The sequence below is a fragment of the Atta colombica genome, unplaced genomic scaffold, assembly GCF_001594045.1.
Source record: "Atta colombica isolate Treedump-2 unplaced genomic scaffold, Acol1.0 scaffold100, whole genome shotgun sequence".
NCBI classification, from domain to species: Eukaryota; Metazoa; Arthropoda; class Insecta; order Hymenoptera; family Formicidae; genus Atta; species Atta colombica.
The window spans coordinates 2,566,063-2,580,882 of NW_017259185.1; the positions used below are offsets into that span (position 1 = coordinate 2,566,063).

The window sequence follows — 14,820 nt, forward strand, 5'->3', positions numbered from 1 at the left end:
ATTTTTTTATTTTACATATAAAATAATACACACAATTCCACAATGAATAAAAAGCAATCACGTAAAAAATTGTCCGTAAAAAAATTCGTACTTGTAATACTTAATTAAAATAATTATTTGTCTCGTGCTAATTTTCTCGCACGCTTTTGCATAATCCAGAAATAAAGCGAAGGGAACAGAGTTCTAAGTATTATAGCACATTTTGGAGAAAATGATGCAATAGTAACTTCTTTTTCTTGTTTCAATACAGATTTTAAAATACATTCAGCTACATACTTTGGTTGAAAACCACTTTCAGTTGTTTTATCCATTACTAATAATAAAATAACGTATATTAAAAAATCATATGGAGAGGATTAAGATATATTTAATATTTCTGTTAAGAACATAGTTACTAACTTCCATAAACTTGCCCGTTTCCTGTCAAGGCATTAAGAGAAAGAGATGTTTTAATATATCCTGGATTGACAACTGTGAATTTTATATTTTTGTCACATAGCTCTGCTCTTGCAGTATCATACCAAGCTTGTAATGCATGCTTAGATGCAGCATATGCAGATCTAAAAATTAATAATTAAGCAATTTGTTGAAAAAAGAATAGATATTGACTTATAACTGAATACTTGCCTAAATGGAATAGCAATTCTCCCTTGTACACTACTTATACCTATTATATGACCAGACTTTTGCTCTATCATGTATGGAAGAACAACTATAAATCAATAATGAATTATGAATCTATATACAGTTATCTACACAAATCTCTTACGTAGTATACTTACTTTTGCTTAATGCAACCTGAGAGAAATAATTCGATAACATGACTTTTATATCTACATCAACATTTGTGTCAATAACTTCTCCTCTATATGAAATACCAGCATTATTAATTAGAATGTCAATTCTGTCATATATCATTATAATTTTTGACACTTCATTTTTTAAATTATTAATATCAGTTAAATCTAATGATAAAACAATAGGTGGATACGTTGGAACTGTCTGAAAGGAAAGCAGAATAATTGATATCCAATAAATTTGTCTATTGAAATATGTTACATACTTGATGAGTATTCAGCAAATCGTTCTTTACTCTCTCTAATTCTTCTTTTCTACGAGATATCAAAACAATTTTGCAACCCAAGCTATAGAATGTGTGAGCTAAAGCTTCTCCTAAACCAGAACTAGCGCCAGTTATCACAACAACCTGAATTGAATCAAATTATAACAAAAATATATTCACAGAAATATTCAAATATACATTTTGTGAAATATATTTTGCTTATATTTTATACGTTTTATAATTATAACAAAATTTTTTAAAAACTTCACAAGATATTACCTTATTACCAAGAGCTGTTTTCTTCCGCTTTTGTAGCATAATATCATAAAAATGATACATCAACCAAGGAATAGTGATTGGAAGACCGAATAATTTGAATAACCACCATATAATTTTCCATCCTGCTAAAGTTTCTTCCTTCTCGTTTTTCATGATAACACGGATTTCAATCGAATGTTAATAGAATTAATTAATGATAATAGATATATTTAATTATTAAACTGTACTTATCAATTATTATCTATGTGTGTAATTATTTCAAAGGTTGCCATTACTTAAGAAAGTTGTTACAATTACAATTGCACAGTAATAATTTATGTCTGTTAGAAATATAACCTTTGAAACTTATGTCATCAGATAAATACTACGAAGTTTGCCGCTTTTGAGAGACCTAATCCTTTTATTTGCACTTTTTACACTTTATATCAGTTTTCCTTCTTCTGAGATCTCATATACGTATCCATCCATCTCACTTTGAAGCTAGAAGTGTAAAATAAAATGCAGAGCTAAGAAAATATATGATTTACTTTTTTTTATTCTTTTTTTATATTTATTTCTTCGTAGCAAATAATTTTCATTTAAACAGCAGCAAGAAATATAATTTGTAAATATAATATATAAAAGAAAATTAATTATTTTCAAAATCTTTTTAATTATCACTTATTATATTTATTGTATGTTTTTTCTATTTAATCTAAAAAATCATCGATATTTCAATGGATGAGAATATATAACAATATTATTTATTTGAAAGAATCGAGAGTTCTTCTCGTTCTTCTATCGAAGGACCGTTCACTATCGCGCAACTTCAGACAGTGCCCGATATGGGGCACTACTCCAAGAATAACCTCGCAAGTATTACAGCTGACAGTGTTAATTGATTCATAAAAATGACTTGATTTATTCTTTCGAGACATTTCTGCACATTGTCGTACGCATCTTCAAATCACTGCAAATACGCTCTCATAAATATGTAAAACTGTATATCTTTCTATCTTTCCAGGTCGATGTCGGTTGATGTTGGTACTCGTATTTCCACAGAACGAAAAAAGGAATATATATTACTCAGTGGCTGCAAATCGTGCACGATAATCGTTGCGACGTGTTACTGGCGTTTAACAGAGCAATAAACACGAGTACGCGACGTTCAGGTATGATAAATCCCAACTTAACCTAGAAGACCTAACTTGAGGTGAAACTAGGTTCCTTTGAGCATCGTCGTGCACGTTACAATACGTTTCGTAAATATGTTGATGTAATTTAAATAGCAGAATGGAGACTCACGAGGCAGAGCATTATGTGACGTTTCCTCTCGGTGAAGTGCACGATGCCATAGAGGAAAACATGATATCTCATGAGGAGATATGCGAGCAGGTCGACGAATGTGTTCTCCAGGAAGGCCTTACAGAGGTCACAGTCAGTAATACTGCTAGTACTGATATCGTAGAGCCTCAAGGTACCATCGAGATCCTTGCGGAACAGTCGGAAGAGGAAGACGATACTCATGTAGTATATCCAATGTACATCAAGCAGGAGGAACAGCAGCAGTATACATCAGGCGATGACGAGTCCATGGCTGTGGAAGCTCTACGTCAACTGGGCGGTATGTATCCATGCTTTGAGGACAAGAAGATCAGTTGTCCAATTTGTAAACATCTCTTTACCCAAGAGGAAATAGTTGAACATCAGAGTGTATGTCAGTCAACATCCAAGCTATCTTGCACCACTTGCGGAGAGAGATTTGAAAGAAAGATTGATTTGAATAATCATATGGTTTGCCATCAAGTGGATCGTCCTCATGCATGCAGAACATGTGGTAACTTGTTTCGTTCCAAGCAGAGTTTGCAGTCGCATACGATACAGGCACATACACAACATATTGAACGACCACACAAATGTACCATCTGTGGCTCGGACTTCCAGAGGCCTTCCAGTTTGTCCAATCACATGAAGATACACACGTATGTTGCGGGACGAGCCATCATGCAGTCTCAGAGTAATAATATATCTCAGCCAGAGACATTCAGAAAATGGCCAGAAAATCCATCTGATTCACAGAACACTTCTCAGGTAGTATTATCTTCTTCATCTGTCGAGTCTGTACAAAACTATGATGTTTGTCAAGTTCAATGGCCGGTCTCGTCATACAATTTTAATAGCGGACAATCGATAGTTACCACAATGCCGAATCAGGATGCCAAGATGGATACGCTGCAAGAGTTTACAGTAATGCCCAATGGTGAAATGACACAATTTAGCGAGTATACCGATCAAAATAATATCAATGATTCTGTAAATAATAGTCAACAGTATAACATAACAATAAATTCGTTCAACACTCCCGATGGGATAGTTAAAGTTGAGACGCTTTACAGATGCAATAATGCGAATAAACAAGATTACGCAGAAGCCGAAATGAATAATAGCAAGCAGTACATATGTAAGCATTGCGGAATGAAATTTTCCCGTGCGACCGCTTTGACATCTCACGAAAAGATTCATGCTTCGAAGAACAACTGGAATATGCCGATCGAGTGCGAGTACTGCGACAAACAATTTCAGGATGAGAATCACTTGACGACCCATCAAATCACCTGCACCAAGAAAATAATGCAAAACAACATCGAACAAGGTGTGTCTAACAATAAATGGGGTAAGCACGCTTGTTCGGAATGCGGAAAGAAATTCACGACTAAGCAAAAGATGTTTCGCCACCAATGGATTCATCGCAAGAAGACTCACTCGTGCGAGGTGTGCGGCTCGCAGTTTGAAAAGCAGAACGAGCTGGATGAGCACAGGTTGTCGGTACATCCTGGAGATTCGCCATTTACTTGCATGGAATGCGGAAAGAGCTTCGTGTCGCGACAGGGTCTTTGGGAGCACGGTAGAACGCACGCCGGAAGTCCGGCCCATTTTCAATGTGACACCTGTTCGAAAACATTTTCGTCTCGTCAGGGATACTTAATACACAATCGTACACATACTGGTGAACGACCGTATGGCTGCAAATATTGCTGGAAGGCGTTTCGAGACGGTGGAACTTTGAGGAAGCATGAACGAATTCACACAGGGGAGAGACCGCATGTGTGTCCATTGTGCTCGAGGGCTTTTAATCAGAAGGTAGTCCTGCGCGAACATGTTCGATGGGTTCACGCAGCAGGAAAAAACGAAACGGAAGGGAGTCCCCCGTATCAATGTCCGCTTTGTGGCGCTCTGAATCAGGATCGCGACGAACTCTGCGCGCACATCGTTAAACATTCGGATCAGATGATAGCTGAAGCAAAAGCGAAAACTAATAGCGAAAACGCCTCTTCAAAATCGAAATCAATAAAGAAAAAGTCGTCAAAGTCATCGTCGTGTAACGTGAACACACAGACGGAGCAGAATTTGGACTTTATACAGAAAGCGGAACAAAATGAAGCTTTATTATCTATCACGGATACAGCTAATAAATCGGATGATATGCATGATATAAACGAGAAACAAAACAACGCGTATGTTGTAGTTGCCGCAGAAAAACGTAATGATGACTTCATAGAAATAGCCGAGCTTAAGCATAGCAATATACGATTCATCGTTGATGGTAAAGAAGATGAGAATATTCAGGTACTCCAAGTAGAACAAGATCAGACAGATCCTCTCGATATGATTACTATAGACAAGCAAAACGACGCGACGAACATTATGTCCGTAGAATCTGATACACTCGATGAAACAGTCGGGCAGAATGATATGCCCACGATACATTTGATTGAGTCTAAACAGGACAACACTTTAAATATAATATCGAAGCAAAACGAATCGCTACCCGTTCTAGCGATACCAAATCCGCAGGGTCATGAGAATTATTCCAGTCAAATCGTACAGATAAGTGACGCAGATATGTCTATGGACGTTGAAACCCTGAAAGAGAGAAAGAATTGTATTAAAAACGAGCAAGATTCTTTAATACCGGACGAAACATCACATGTTATTATACAGTATCATCACGACAGCGACGATGGAGACGATTTTATTTGTGAAATCTGCGAAGAAAGATTTGAAGGCAAAACTACATTGAAGGAACACATCAAGATACACATATAATTATTATTTTCACTTTATCGTTTGCATATTGCTTGTGATATTTCACATGCTGTTAATGACTCTATAGAAAGTATGTGTGAGTATATGCATGATGAATGTTCCTTACCAGTGACTTAAGATGCACAGGATTTATTTATCATTTGTATACAAGTAACAAGTTTAATTTCTAAAGGAGTATAAAAATAAAATAAGATACTAATTCTAATAAGAAATTAATGTACATAATTGCACAGTTAATGTATATAAATCTAATTTACAATATACATTTTAATTTTTTAAGTTAATTATACAGGACAAACATATTTATAAAATCCGAAAAAAATGCTATAATATGACTTTGTTTGCATATACATATATATATATATATATATATACTTACGCACATATACACACATATGTACATGTATATATACACACATATACATGTATATATGTGTGTATATGTATATACTTTTTTTTTTATTTAAATGTGTCTTACAATTTTTTAAATTTTGGAATTATGTTTTATTTACTTTTTTGTAATATATATATATATATATACCACAAAATTGTTCAACAACTCATGATATTTCTGGATAAAAAACTCCGCATAAATCATATGAAAAAGTGGTTTAAATTAAACACTGCGATATTTTATTAATTATGAGATACTGATCAAAAGTTTTCTTAGGCCAAATCATAAAAAATGAACAGATTTAAAATCTTTATCTGCTAAACTATTCATTTTTCTTTTATACTTTTATACTTCTTTAATACTTTTTTGCATAAAATAATGAGATTTAATTGATGTAAGAAAAAAACTTTTTTTTTTTTTAAGAAATATGTAATTTGCAATATGATGTACTTTCTATACATCAATTGATTCAACTCATTATTCTATGCATAAAAACATTAAAATACAGTTATCAAAAACGAATAGTTTAGCAGATAAATTTCGATTAAATCCTAAACAGAATTTTTGAATAATGCCATAGCAAAAAATCTGTCTATTGTTTATTGTTGTATTTTATGCTAAGGAAACTTTTGCCTTTTCAGCATTTCATAATCTACAGAATATCACAGTTTCAGTTTGACTGAAAACATTTTTTCTATATGATGTAATATGCGGAAATTCTTAAAAAATTTTATTATGCGCAAGTATACGTACAAAAACAAAATCTGTTTCTATAATATAACAGTTAATTTAATAAAGAGATTAATCACTTTTTATTCCAGTTGAACGAAAAATTATAAATGTTAAGATAGCCTTAGATAATTGTAAGAGAAATTTGATTTTTTTTCCTTTTTGCTATCCAATTGTATCTGTATTAAATTAACAAATAAATTCTAATTATACTTATACATTTGCCTTTAATTTAAATTTATATTAGGTGTAGTAAAAAGAAATCCATTATTTTTGCATGAAATTGAATGGAAAAATAATGGATTTCTTTTTACTACACCTAATATTAATGACATATATGATGTTTATATTTTCTATAAATGGAAGATACATATATAAATTATATTCTTGAACAACATTCTAATATTTATTTTTATCTTTAAATGTTTTTTGTATTATTTTTAAATAACTGGTTATAAAATGCATAACATATTATTTTAAAAGTTAATTATTTTAAAAGTTAATTATTTTCTCTATATCTTCATTTTCATTGTTCGTAAAGCAATGATTACTAATGAATTAAAAATTATGTCTCGCTATACTTTCAATAAATATTACAATTTATTTTTGAATACAGATACATTTAAAATTTAAATATATGTTAAAATGTTTTCAATGAAAGAATAAAAAACAAAATATCATAAAGATGTTTCTCTTTCTCTTGTCTTGAATGAAAATACTACATGTATCACATCGCAAGAACAAAAATAAAAACTATAATTTGATTTATTGTAACTTTATATATTTTTTTATTCATGTTATATGTTCATATAAATTTTATAAAACATAAAATTATCTAGTAATAAAGTTATTAGGTAAAATAATGACCAAGTAAAATTAATTTAAAAGGCACTTATAAATGATACTGTAAGATACAAGATTATATAAATAAAAATCATAGTAAAAATTACCATAATTTTTATCACGATGAAAATTATTTTACATTTTGTTTGCATATTGAACAGATGATTGTCGATTTCTCTGTTTATGTATCGTACAATTGTTGAAATCAGTTTCAATAATTAATAAAGAAAAGTGTGATGCAGAAAGTAAAATCTACAGAACATACGGATTAAAAGAAATATGCTCTTTGTTTTTCATTTCTTGCTTTTAATCTCTTGCCTTTTTCCTTTTTTGTGACTATTTTATCAACAATCATATGTCTTGTCACATGTCTTTTCAAGTTTGTTAACTTTTATTTCAAACAGAAAAAAACCAAGAAACAAGATAAGAAAATTTTAGAGTGAATCTCACTCTAAGAAATGAGATCTCATTTTTAAAAATTGAAAATTAAGTTTTAAAGTAAAAACAGACTATGAATACCGGTTTAAACTAGGCATTTAAGCTAAATATCGCGACACGTGAAGAATGAAATTCGCGCGTACGATCACATGACCTTGGCATTACCAACAATACACAACAACGGCGTTCAGCAGAACTCAATTGTTGCGGAGTGGATCCATGTTTCTGTTAGCGCTCGCTGCTGTTGGTGTATTCTCCTATATTCTAGGAGAATACACTCCGCAATAGTTGAGAGTTGAGTGTGCTGAACACGACCAATGCGTAATTGGCGCGGTAATTTTTCACGGACGCCAGTCACGTTGCTTCTTAATTCAAAGTTTCTCGGCGAGTGCCATTTCGAATCACTACGAGACTATTTTAAAGAACAGGGAAATGCGTCACTTGAGATTTATCGTTAAACTCTCTCTCTGTCGCTGAGATTCATCGTCGAGTAAGGTAAGTCGATCGAAATGAGCACCACTGCGACGCATGTTTACCACGCGTCTGGTGTTCGTTTGTACTGTTTTCATTCATATTATTAATCATCCCGCAATAATATAAGACGTGTGTCACGCAGCGAGTGATTTTTCTCTAATTATCCAGGAAATTAATGTATCGCAGAACGTTAATCTCTTCTCGTCGTTTCATGCCGCTGATTTTGCGGTATCACGGAAATTTTCAGATCACAGAAAGGTGTATTTACGTTGAGATACTTTTACAGTATCGTGAATCGTAGCTCGAAACTCGTCTTTCGTTCCTGGCGTTGTTTCAGGACATTAGTTTTAACCGTTTTGTGCGAATTGTGCGTTGCAAAATCATTCCGGAGGAAACCTAACCTATAACAGCATTTGAGGTTATATTTGCGTTGATCCTCTACAGATAGGAAAAACATTTTTCTCTGAATCATTCGTCCACGTTTCAAAGCTTTTCAAGGATTCTACTAAAAGTGTTTGCAGTAAATTAAAGATAAGAGCACCGTGAGTAACCATGCCTACTTGGAACCAGATTCAGGCTCAACTGCGAAACCCCAATAATCCAGTCGTGTTCTTCGACGTATCGGTGGGAACCACGGAGATAGGTCGTATGATCTTTGAGCTATTCGAGGATGTCTGCCCAAAAACATCGGAGAACTTCCGACAGTTTTGCACCGGGGAGTACAGAAAGGATGGCGTTCCGTTGGGTTTTAAAGGTGCCATCTTCCACAGAGTAATCAAGGACTTTATGATACAAGGCGGTGATTTTGTCAATGGTGATGGTACTGGGGTATTGAGCATTTACAGCGGTGGAACATTCCCTGATGAAAACTTTACATTGAAACATGACTCACCTGGTCTATTGTCTATGGCAAACAGCGGCAAGGATACCAATGGCTGTCAGTTCTTCATCACGTGTGCCAAGTGTAATTTCTTGGATGGCAAGCACGTTGTCTTTGGTAGAGTTATTGATGGCCTTCTTGTTATGAGAAAGGTAGAAAATGTTCCTACTGGACCAAATAATAAACCAAAGATTCCTGTGACGATATCTCAGTGTGGACAGATGTAGTGATAATGTTATTTTGATCTTCATATGAATTGACAGTTATAATTATATGTGAACTAACTATATATAATTATATTTATTTTTTCAACAATAAAAGTAATAGTTTTATAATATATACAAACTGCAGTTATATATATTTAAGGTTATGAATGTAAAACATAAAAATAAGATCTTTTACTGATCTTAATTTTTTATACTAATTGTTCAATAATCTTTCATTATTATGCAATATATTATTATATCTTTCATTTATATAAATAAATTTATACATGATAAATATATTTTATGTTTGAATTTCCCTTAGGCTGTTTTTATTTATATCAGAAATATTCAGAGAGAAAGAGAAAAAAAAGGAAAACAATGCATCATGTAATGAAATAAAAAATCGAGTTAAATAATATTTTATTCTTACATTTAGGAAATTACAAACTTATTACTTTAACATATAAATTTGTAAGTATAATAAAACGAAACTTACTTAACTTAAAATTTGTGCTACGATTCAGAATCTAATTTTGTTTATAATTTTATAGACTGAAAAGTTAGTTCTCTAACTACAATTAATTTAATTATTGATACAGAATTTTATTTGAAAAATGAATATTTATAGCTAAAATTAAATAGAGTTTGGAGACGAAAAAAAAATCAATTATTTTAAGAACTGTAATTTTATTTTAACATCTGTACATATGAAATAAATATTTCATTCTACTTATCATGTTCGTAAAATTCTATAATGTAATTGGGTAATTCTCTTGTATTACCTTTGTACGTATCGAAATTAATTTTTATAAATCAGAGCAAGTCATCGAAGACAAACGTACATATATTTTTTCGTATACATCGATATATTTGTATTAAGCATCGACCTGTAAATTTATCAATTTAAATCTGCAAATCTTTCTGTTTACAAATATGTTTATTTTCCCAAGTATTATTTCATGATTTTTTTCTTATCTTAAGGATTATCTATATCTAAAATAAAATCTATTTTTATTGGTCGATGCGACGATATACTCCGATCAATTATACGAATTAATGAATAACGTATACTATATTCACGTGTCTGAAAATCTAATTTTACTTTATTATTTAGTGTCTCAAAAGATATATCTTTTTAGTTATTATAATTTTTTTTATAATTTTGGATATTTTTTTATGAATTATCAGACATATTATTTTTCATGACGTATTAATTTTTAATTAATGATACTATCATTAAACAATATGTTTTCATTAATTAATTAATTCTCTATTAATTGAAATCGAAATTTTGTCTCGCGTACCTAAACTTAAGTATCTTCTAAATGTAATGTTGATGTATGCTCCACTCAAATGGGTCGTCGAGTGACTTGCCGCTTGATCTACAGATCAATCACACCGAACGGTCACTCAATGCTTTCCTGATGATATCTAACATTCACGCATCTCTTTGCAGTTTCGATTATAATATTGATGACAAAAAAAAATAGAATTCTGATATATTCGGTACACATTGGGATCAGTATAATCGTTTGCTATTAATTCACTTGTAAATCTATTGAGATCGATACACTTTAATTACTCACTAACGTTTTATATAAAACTATTAGAGTCCGTGCGTGCATCGGCAGTCATTATCACATATTATATATGTACATCGATTCATCTCTCTCTATCGCTTATACAGACATATATATATATGTATGTATATACCAAAATAGATCAAACGACTACATTAACTGTATGCGCAGCCGCCTCTAAAACCCACTTTAGACCGTCCGTAGCTCGGAACAGAATTTCTGTATGCGGCAAAATTCTATCTATAATTTTAATAAAAATCTTCATCCTCTTATAAAAACTCGATCGTAATAAAAAAAGCTTACACTACTCGAATTTTTTTTGCATTATGTATGTGCGTTCGTAATTAAATTGTTTAAGCCAAATTCTGTCGTTTATTACAGACTGTCTAAAATGTGCTTAAGAATCTTACGCTTTATCGCAAAACTTGGCTCAATATCTCATGTGCCATTGACGCAATTTGTTGCCACGAAGAATCACTCGTGCTCGAGATAATATACGATCCATCGTTCATAAACGAGCGATTATCTTTGGTGGTATTTAGCGAACTTGATTAGTGACGAATAATTTGACTAAACAACTCACGTGACGATGTAATCGGTGATAGTCGGTCCTTATCAACAAACGCGACTTCGGGAATCGATAAATTAACGACGATGGGCCGTCAGAGTTTCGCATCACACGGCCGTGTAGCGAGGGCCCTTTTTATTATCATCTACGTCGTCCCGAGTCGGCGCTGGGGACCGTCATCGACATCGTCACGATCTAGAATTAATATTTCATCAATAATTAAAATTAAAAAAAAAGTTTTGTGGCTTCAAAAATAAATCAATATGTTAATTTTACTTAAAAAGTTTACTTATATTTATAATATTTATATTATCATTATCAAGCTGACAACAAAAGAAACTGACCAAGAGCTTTTAAAATTTTTTGGTCGAATGAAGAAATTTTATTTTATCTTCTGTCATCATATTTAAATAGAAGATAAAAATAATAAGATTTATTACAAATAATATAAAAAAATAAATAAATAAATAAAATTGAGAATAAACTCATATCTCATTGACATATTTTACAAAAAATATAAGCTTCAGATTTGTTTAGAAACCGGAATAGATTACCTGCTATTGCAGAAACGATCGTCGTCGATGGCGTCGACTTGCGAGTTATCGTCGACGACCATAATGGGTGTCGCGCCGTCGTGTAGGCTAGATTTGGAGATGGATCTCTTGTAAACGTCTCTAGTGACGCTCCTGGTGAAGCTGAACTTCCGGACGAGTTTCTTGTCGAGAGCGTTCGGACTCTTCGGGCCCTTCGCTCTGTACTCGTCCTCCGTGCCCTCGTAGTGAGCCAGCATCACCTCCGTAGCATGTTCCTCGATCACACTGAGGGCATAATCGATGTCGTCCTCGGTCGCATCCTCCTTTGTCACACAGAAACGCAAGATATACTTGCCCATCACACGAGCTGGTATCATGTGCAACCGACCGGAAGCGTTAATGTTAGCTAACAACTCCTGATTCATCTCCTCGCTCTCCTTCAATCGGAAGCACACCAGGCCGACTCGCACATCGTTCAAGATTTCGAAGCGCTTGTCTTTCTTCATGTGCGCCTCGAATCTCTTGGCTAGTCTTATGTGATTCCTAATGTATTTCTGTAAGCCGCTGATGCCGTACGATCTCATAACGAACCAGAGCTTCAACGCTCGAAATCGTCTGCTGAGAGGGATACCCCAGTGACGGTAGTCGATCGACTCGCCCGAGCGAGCGTGTTGAAGATAGAGTGGATCGACGACTAGTGCTGATGTGAGCTTCACTCGATTGCGCACCCACAGACAGGAGCAGTCGAAGTTCACCAGCAACCACTTGTTGGGATTCGTGTTGAACGAATCGGCGTGTTCGATGCCGTCCATGAACGGCCTCATCTCCGGGCAGATGAAAGCGTTACCAGCGTAAGCGCCGTCCACGTGTAACCAGATATTGGGATACAACTTGCACACGGGTCCGATCTCCACGAGATTATCGAAAGCGCAAGATCCAGTGGTACCCAGAGTGGCGGACACATAGAATGGCACGAGGCCGTTCTCCACATCCTCCTTGATGGCTAATTCGAGCCGTTTGCCACGTAATGCGGCCTTATCATCCGGCTCGAGCACTCGGAGTTTCACCAGGCTTATCATCGCCGCCTTTTCTACGCACGAATGCGACTCCGTGGAACAGTAGGCCACCAATCTCGGTAGAAACGCCGAGTCCTCCTTATTGGGTTCCTGCTCCTTCAGCTTCTTGATAACCTGCGTTCGCGCCGCCAGCATTGTCACCAAGATGCACTCGGAGGCTGAACCCTGGATCACGCCGCCGCCGACTTTTTGCTCCGACAGAAACTCGGTCGGCAAGTTGATCGCCTTAGCATACCAGTCCAACACAATTGTCTCGAGCTCGGTGCAAGCCGGGCTGGCCGCCCACGAAAAGCCGATGCAGCCGATCGCATCTGACAGCAGGTCACCCAGGATTGAGGGGAACGAGTTGCCGGACGGGAAGTAGGCGTGGAATCGTGGATGCTGCCAGTGAGTGATCTGTAAAAAGCATTGTCCTCCAAGTCGAGTAACCTACTTTTATGTTCTGAAATTGATTTATCCACGGGAAGAATGGAATAGAATGGAATGGGACAACAGAATGAATGGCGGAAATGCCGGTGGACAACAGCAACTTTCATTGTCATCATGATAACATTGCATTGGATTAAGAACGAACTTCGCATGCGCTTGTGAAAAAGTCGCGTGTGTCGCGACGCGACGTTCTCAAAGTCGTTATCTCTGTCGGAAATGGAGATCGAAATGTTGTGACGTTGTCATCGTCCTTCAATTGTTCAGCTGACCGATCGTGCTCGATTAAAATTATTTTTAAACGTTTTCTATCACATTGGGCAATCTTAATTTACGAGATCATCTTAATTTTTGCCTTAAATTTTACTTTAATTTTCATTTATTACTCTCTAAATTTTTTGGAGTGGAGTCTCAGTCTAAAAAGTAAAAATTGAACTAGTCTTAAAACAAAGTGCCTCAATTTCCAATTTTTAAGAGTGAGATTTCACTGTTTAGAGTGAGAGTCATTTTACAAATTTTAGAGAATATATTAATTCTAATATCATTGAATATAAAATGAATTCTTTACTAATAATTTTAATAACAGTTTAGAAACTTTCATAAATCTGTATCCTTCTGTTTTTTAATTGGATATTACCTACTGTTAAATTTCGATTTGAAATAAAAACATATTTATATATATCAAATGCCATGAACAGAAAGTGTTTTATGAATGGTATCATTAAATTTACTAATCCAAACAACATGTTCCAAAATAAAACGTAAGGCTTAATTTTTTTTTAAAGACGTTTTATATCTCGATTTTGAACTTTTTGTTGTCTGCTGGAAAAATATTTCTATTGACTGTGAATTCTATTGTTTGTTCTTTTACAAAGTTTACATAATACACGTTCATCACTGGCCGACCTTAACTTTTCCTCAAGTTCTCGCAAAGAGTACATCTGGAAAAACTTGCTGCATCGGTAAAAAATTGAAACGCGATTGATCTACCAAATGTCACATTGTTAGTTTTGTAAATCTCTGAGAAAAAGAGAGAGAGAGAGAGAGAGAGAGAAAGAGAGAGAGAGAGAGAGAGAGAGAGAGAGAGAGAGAGAGAGAGAGAAGAAACGGTTTTTATCTATTTTTTTTCTCTCTTTCACGTGCAAGAACATTATTTATATCGGAAAAGGGGGTTGAAATCAATGGCGAGAGAGAGAGAGAGAGAGAGAGAGAGAGAGAGAGAGAGAGAGAGAGAGAGAGAGAGAG

At 34.2% G+C, this 14,820-nt stretch overlaps 5 protein-coding genes across 11 annotated transcripts in view; 3 read left to right on the forward strand and 2 right to left on the reverse strand.

Annotated features, from left to right (window-relative positions):
• Nucleotides 1–113: 113 nt before the first annotated feature.
• LOC108686722 (dehydrogenase/reductase SDR family protein 7-like) lies at nt 114–2,486 on the reverse strand. Of its 4 annotated transcripts, none has more exons than XM_018192190.1 (8): nt 2,408–2,486; nt 1,679–1,822; nt 1,343–1,464; nt 1,064–1,207; nt 783–1,002; nt 628–712; nt 400–560; nt 114–313 (listed from the first exon to the last, which is right to left on the reverse strand). In XM_018192190.1, exons 3-8 carry the CDS (start codon nt 1,400–1,402, stop codon nt 114–116), a joined length of 870 nt encoding a protein of 289 aa, XP_018047679.1. In that variant the 5' UTR covers nt 1,403–1,464; nt 1,679–1,822; nt 2,408–2,486. The 4 variants fall into 4 exon arrangements, with proteins under 4 accessions (XP_018047679.1, XP_018047663.1, XP_018047671.1 ...); XM_018192174.1 differs by having other exon boundaries at nt 1,343–1,480; XM_018192182.1 differs by lacking the exon at nt 2,408–2,486 and having other exon boundaries at nt 1,343–1,480; nt 1,679–1,882.
• Nucleotides 2,417–5,591, forward strand: LOC108686707 (zinc finger protein 420-like). 2 transcript variants are annotated; one of them, XM_018192153.1, is made up of 2 exons: nt 2,417–2,493; nt 2,614–5,591. In XM_018192153.1, the coding sequence occupies exon 2, from the start codon at nt 2,615–2,617 to the stop codon at nt 5,426–5,428; it is 2,814 nt and encodes a 937-aa protein (XP_018047642.1). In that variant the 5' UTR covers nt 2,417–2,493; nt 2,614; the 3' UTR covers nt 5,429–5,591. The 2 variants fall into 2 exon arrangements, with proteins under 2 accessions (XP_018047642.1, XP_018047634.1); XM_018192145.1 differs by having other exon boundaries at nt 2,421–2,493; nt 2,611–5,591.
• Nucleotides 5,592–8,188: 2,597 nt separating this feature from the next.
• LOC108685958 (ribonuclease P protein subunit p25) overlaps nt 8,189–14,820 on the forward strand; it is a 26,502-nt gene continuing 19,870 nt past the window's right edge. Inside the window, exon 1 of one of the 2 annotated variants that reach the window (XM_018190984.1) lies at nt 8,189–8,327. Coding sequence is in view for 1 of the 2 variants with exons in the window: in XM_018190976.1 (XP_018046465.1) it covers nt 13,528–13,536 (9 nt within the window). In the remaining variant the exon portion in view is untranslated. Of the gene's footprint in view, nt 8,328–13,471; nt 13,537–14,820 lie in introns of those variants that run through there. The other variant, XM_018190976.1, reaches the window with a different exon arrangement.
• On the forward strand, nt 8,364–9,441 carry LOC108685976 (peptidyl-prolyl cis-trans isomerase H). Its single transcript, XM_018190995.1, has one exon. It carries the CDS (start codon nt 8,859–8,861, stop codon nt 9,411–9,413), a length of 555 nt encoding a protein of 184 aa, XP_018046484.1. The 5' UTR covers nt 8,364–8,858; the 3' UTR covers nt 9,414–9,441.
• LOC108685925 (tyrosine decarboxylase-like) overlaps nt 11,311–14,820 on the reverse strand; it is a 4,906-nt gene continuing 1,396 nt past the window's right edge. Inside the window, exons 3-4 of one of the 2 annotated variants that reach the window (XM_018190950.1) lie at nt 12,095–13,545; nt 11,311–11,735 (exon numbers count right to left, since the gene is read on the reverse strand). In XM_018190950.1, coding sequence (XP_018046439.1) covers nt 11,729–11,735; nt 12,095–13,545 — 1,458 coding nt within the window. In that variant the 3' untranslated portion in view covers nt 11,311–11,728. Of the gene's footprint in view, nt 11,736–12,090; nt 13,546–14,820 lie in introns of those variants that run through there. The other variant, XM_018190943.1, reaches the window with a different exon arrangement.

Bases quoted from the DNA above. Each gene is read 5' to 3' on its own strand.
- LOC108685976 (XM_018190995.1), top strand. From the start codon at position 8,859: ATGCCTACTTGGAACCAGATTCAGGCTCAACTGCGAAACCCCAATAAT.
- LOC108686722 (XM_018192165.1), bottom strand. From the start codon at position 1,495: ATGAAAAACGAGAAGGAAGAAACTTTAGCAGGATGGAAAATTATATGG. The intron at 1,003-1,063 runs GTATGTAACATA...CTTTCCTTTCAG, and splicing joins ATTTGCTGAATACTCATCAA to ACAGTTCCAACGTATCCACC. The intron at 713-782 runs GTAAGTATACTA...ATTGATTTATAG, and splicing joins TCAGGTTGCATTAAGCAAAA to TTGTTCTTCCATACATGATA.
- LOC108686707 (XM_018192153.1), top strand. From the start codon at position 2,615: ATGGAGACTCACGAGGCAGAGCATTATGTGACGTTTCCTCTCGGTGAA.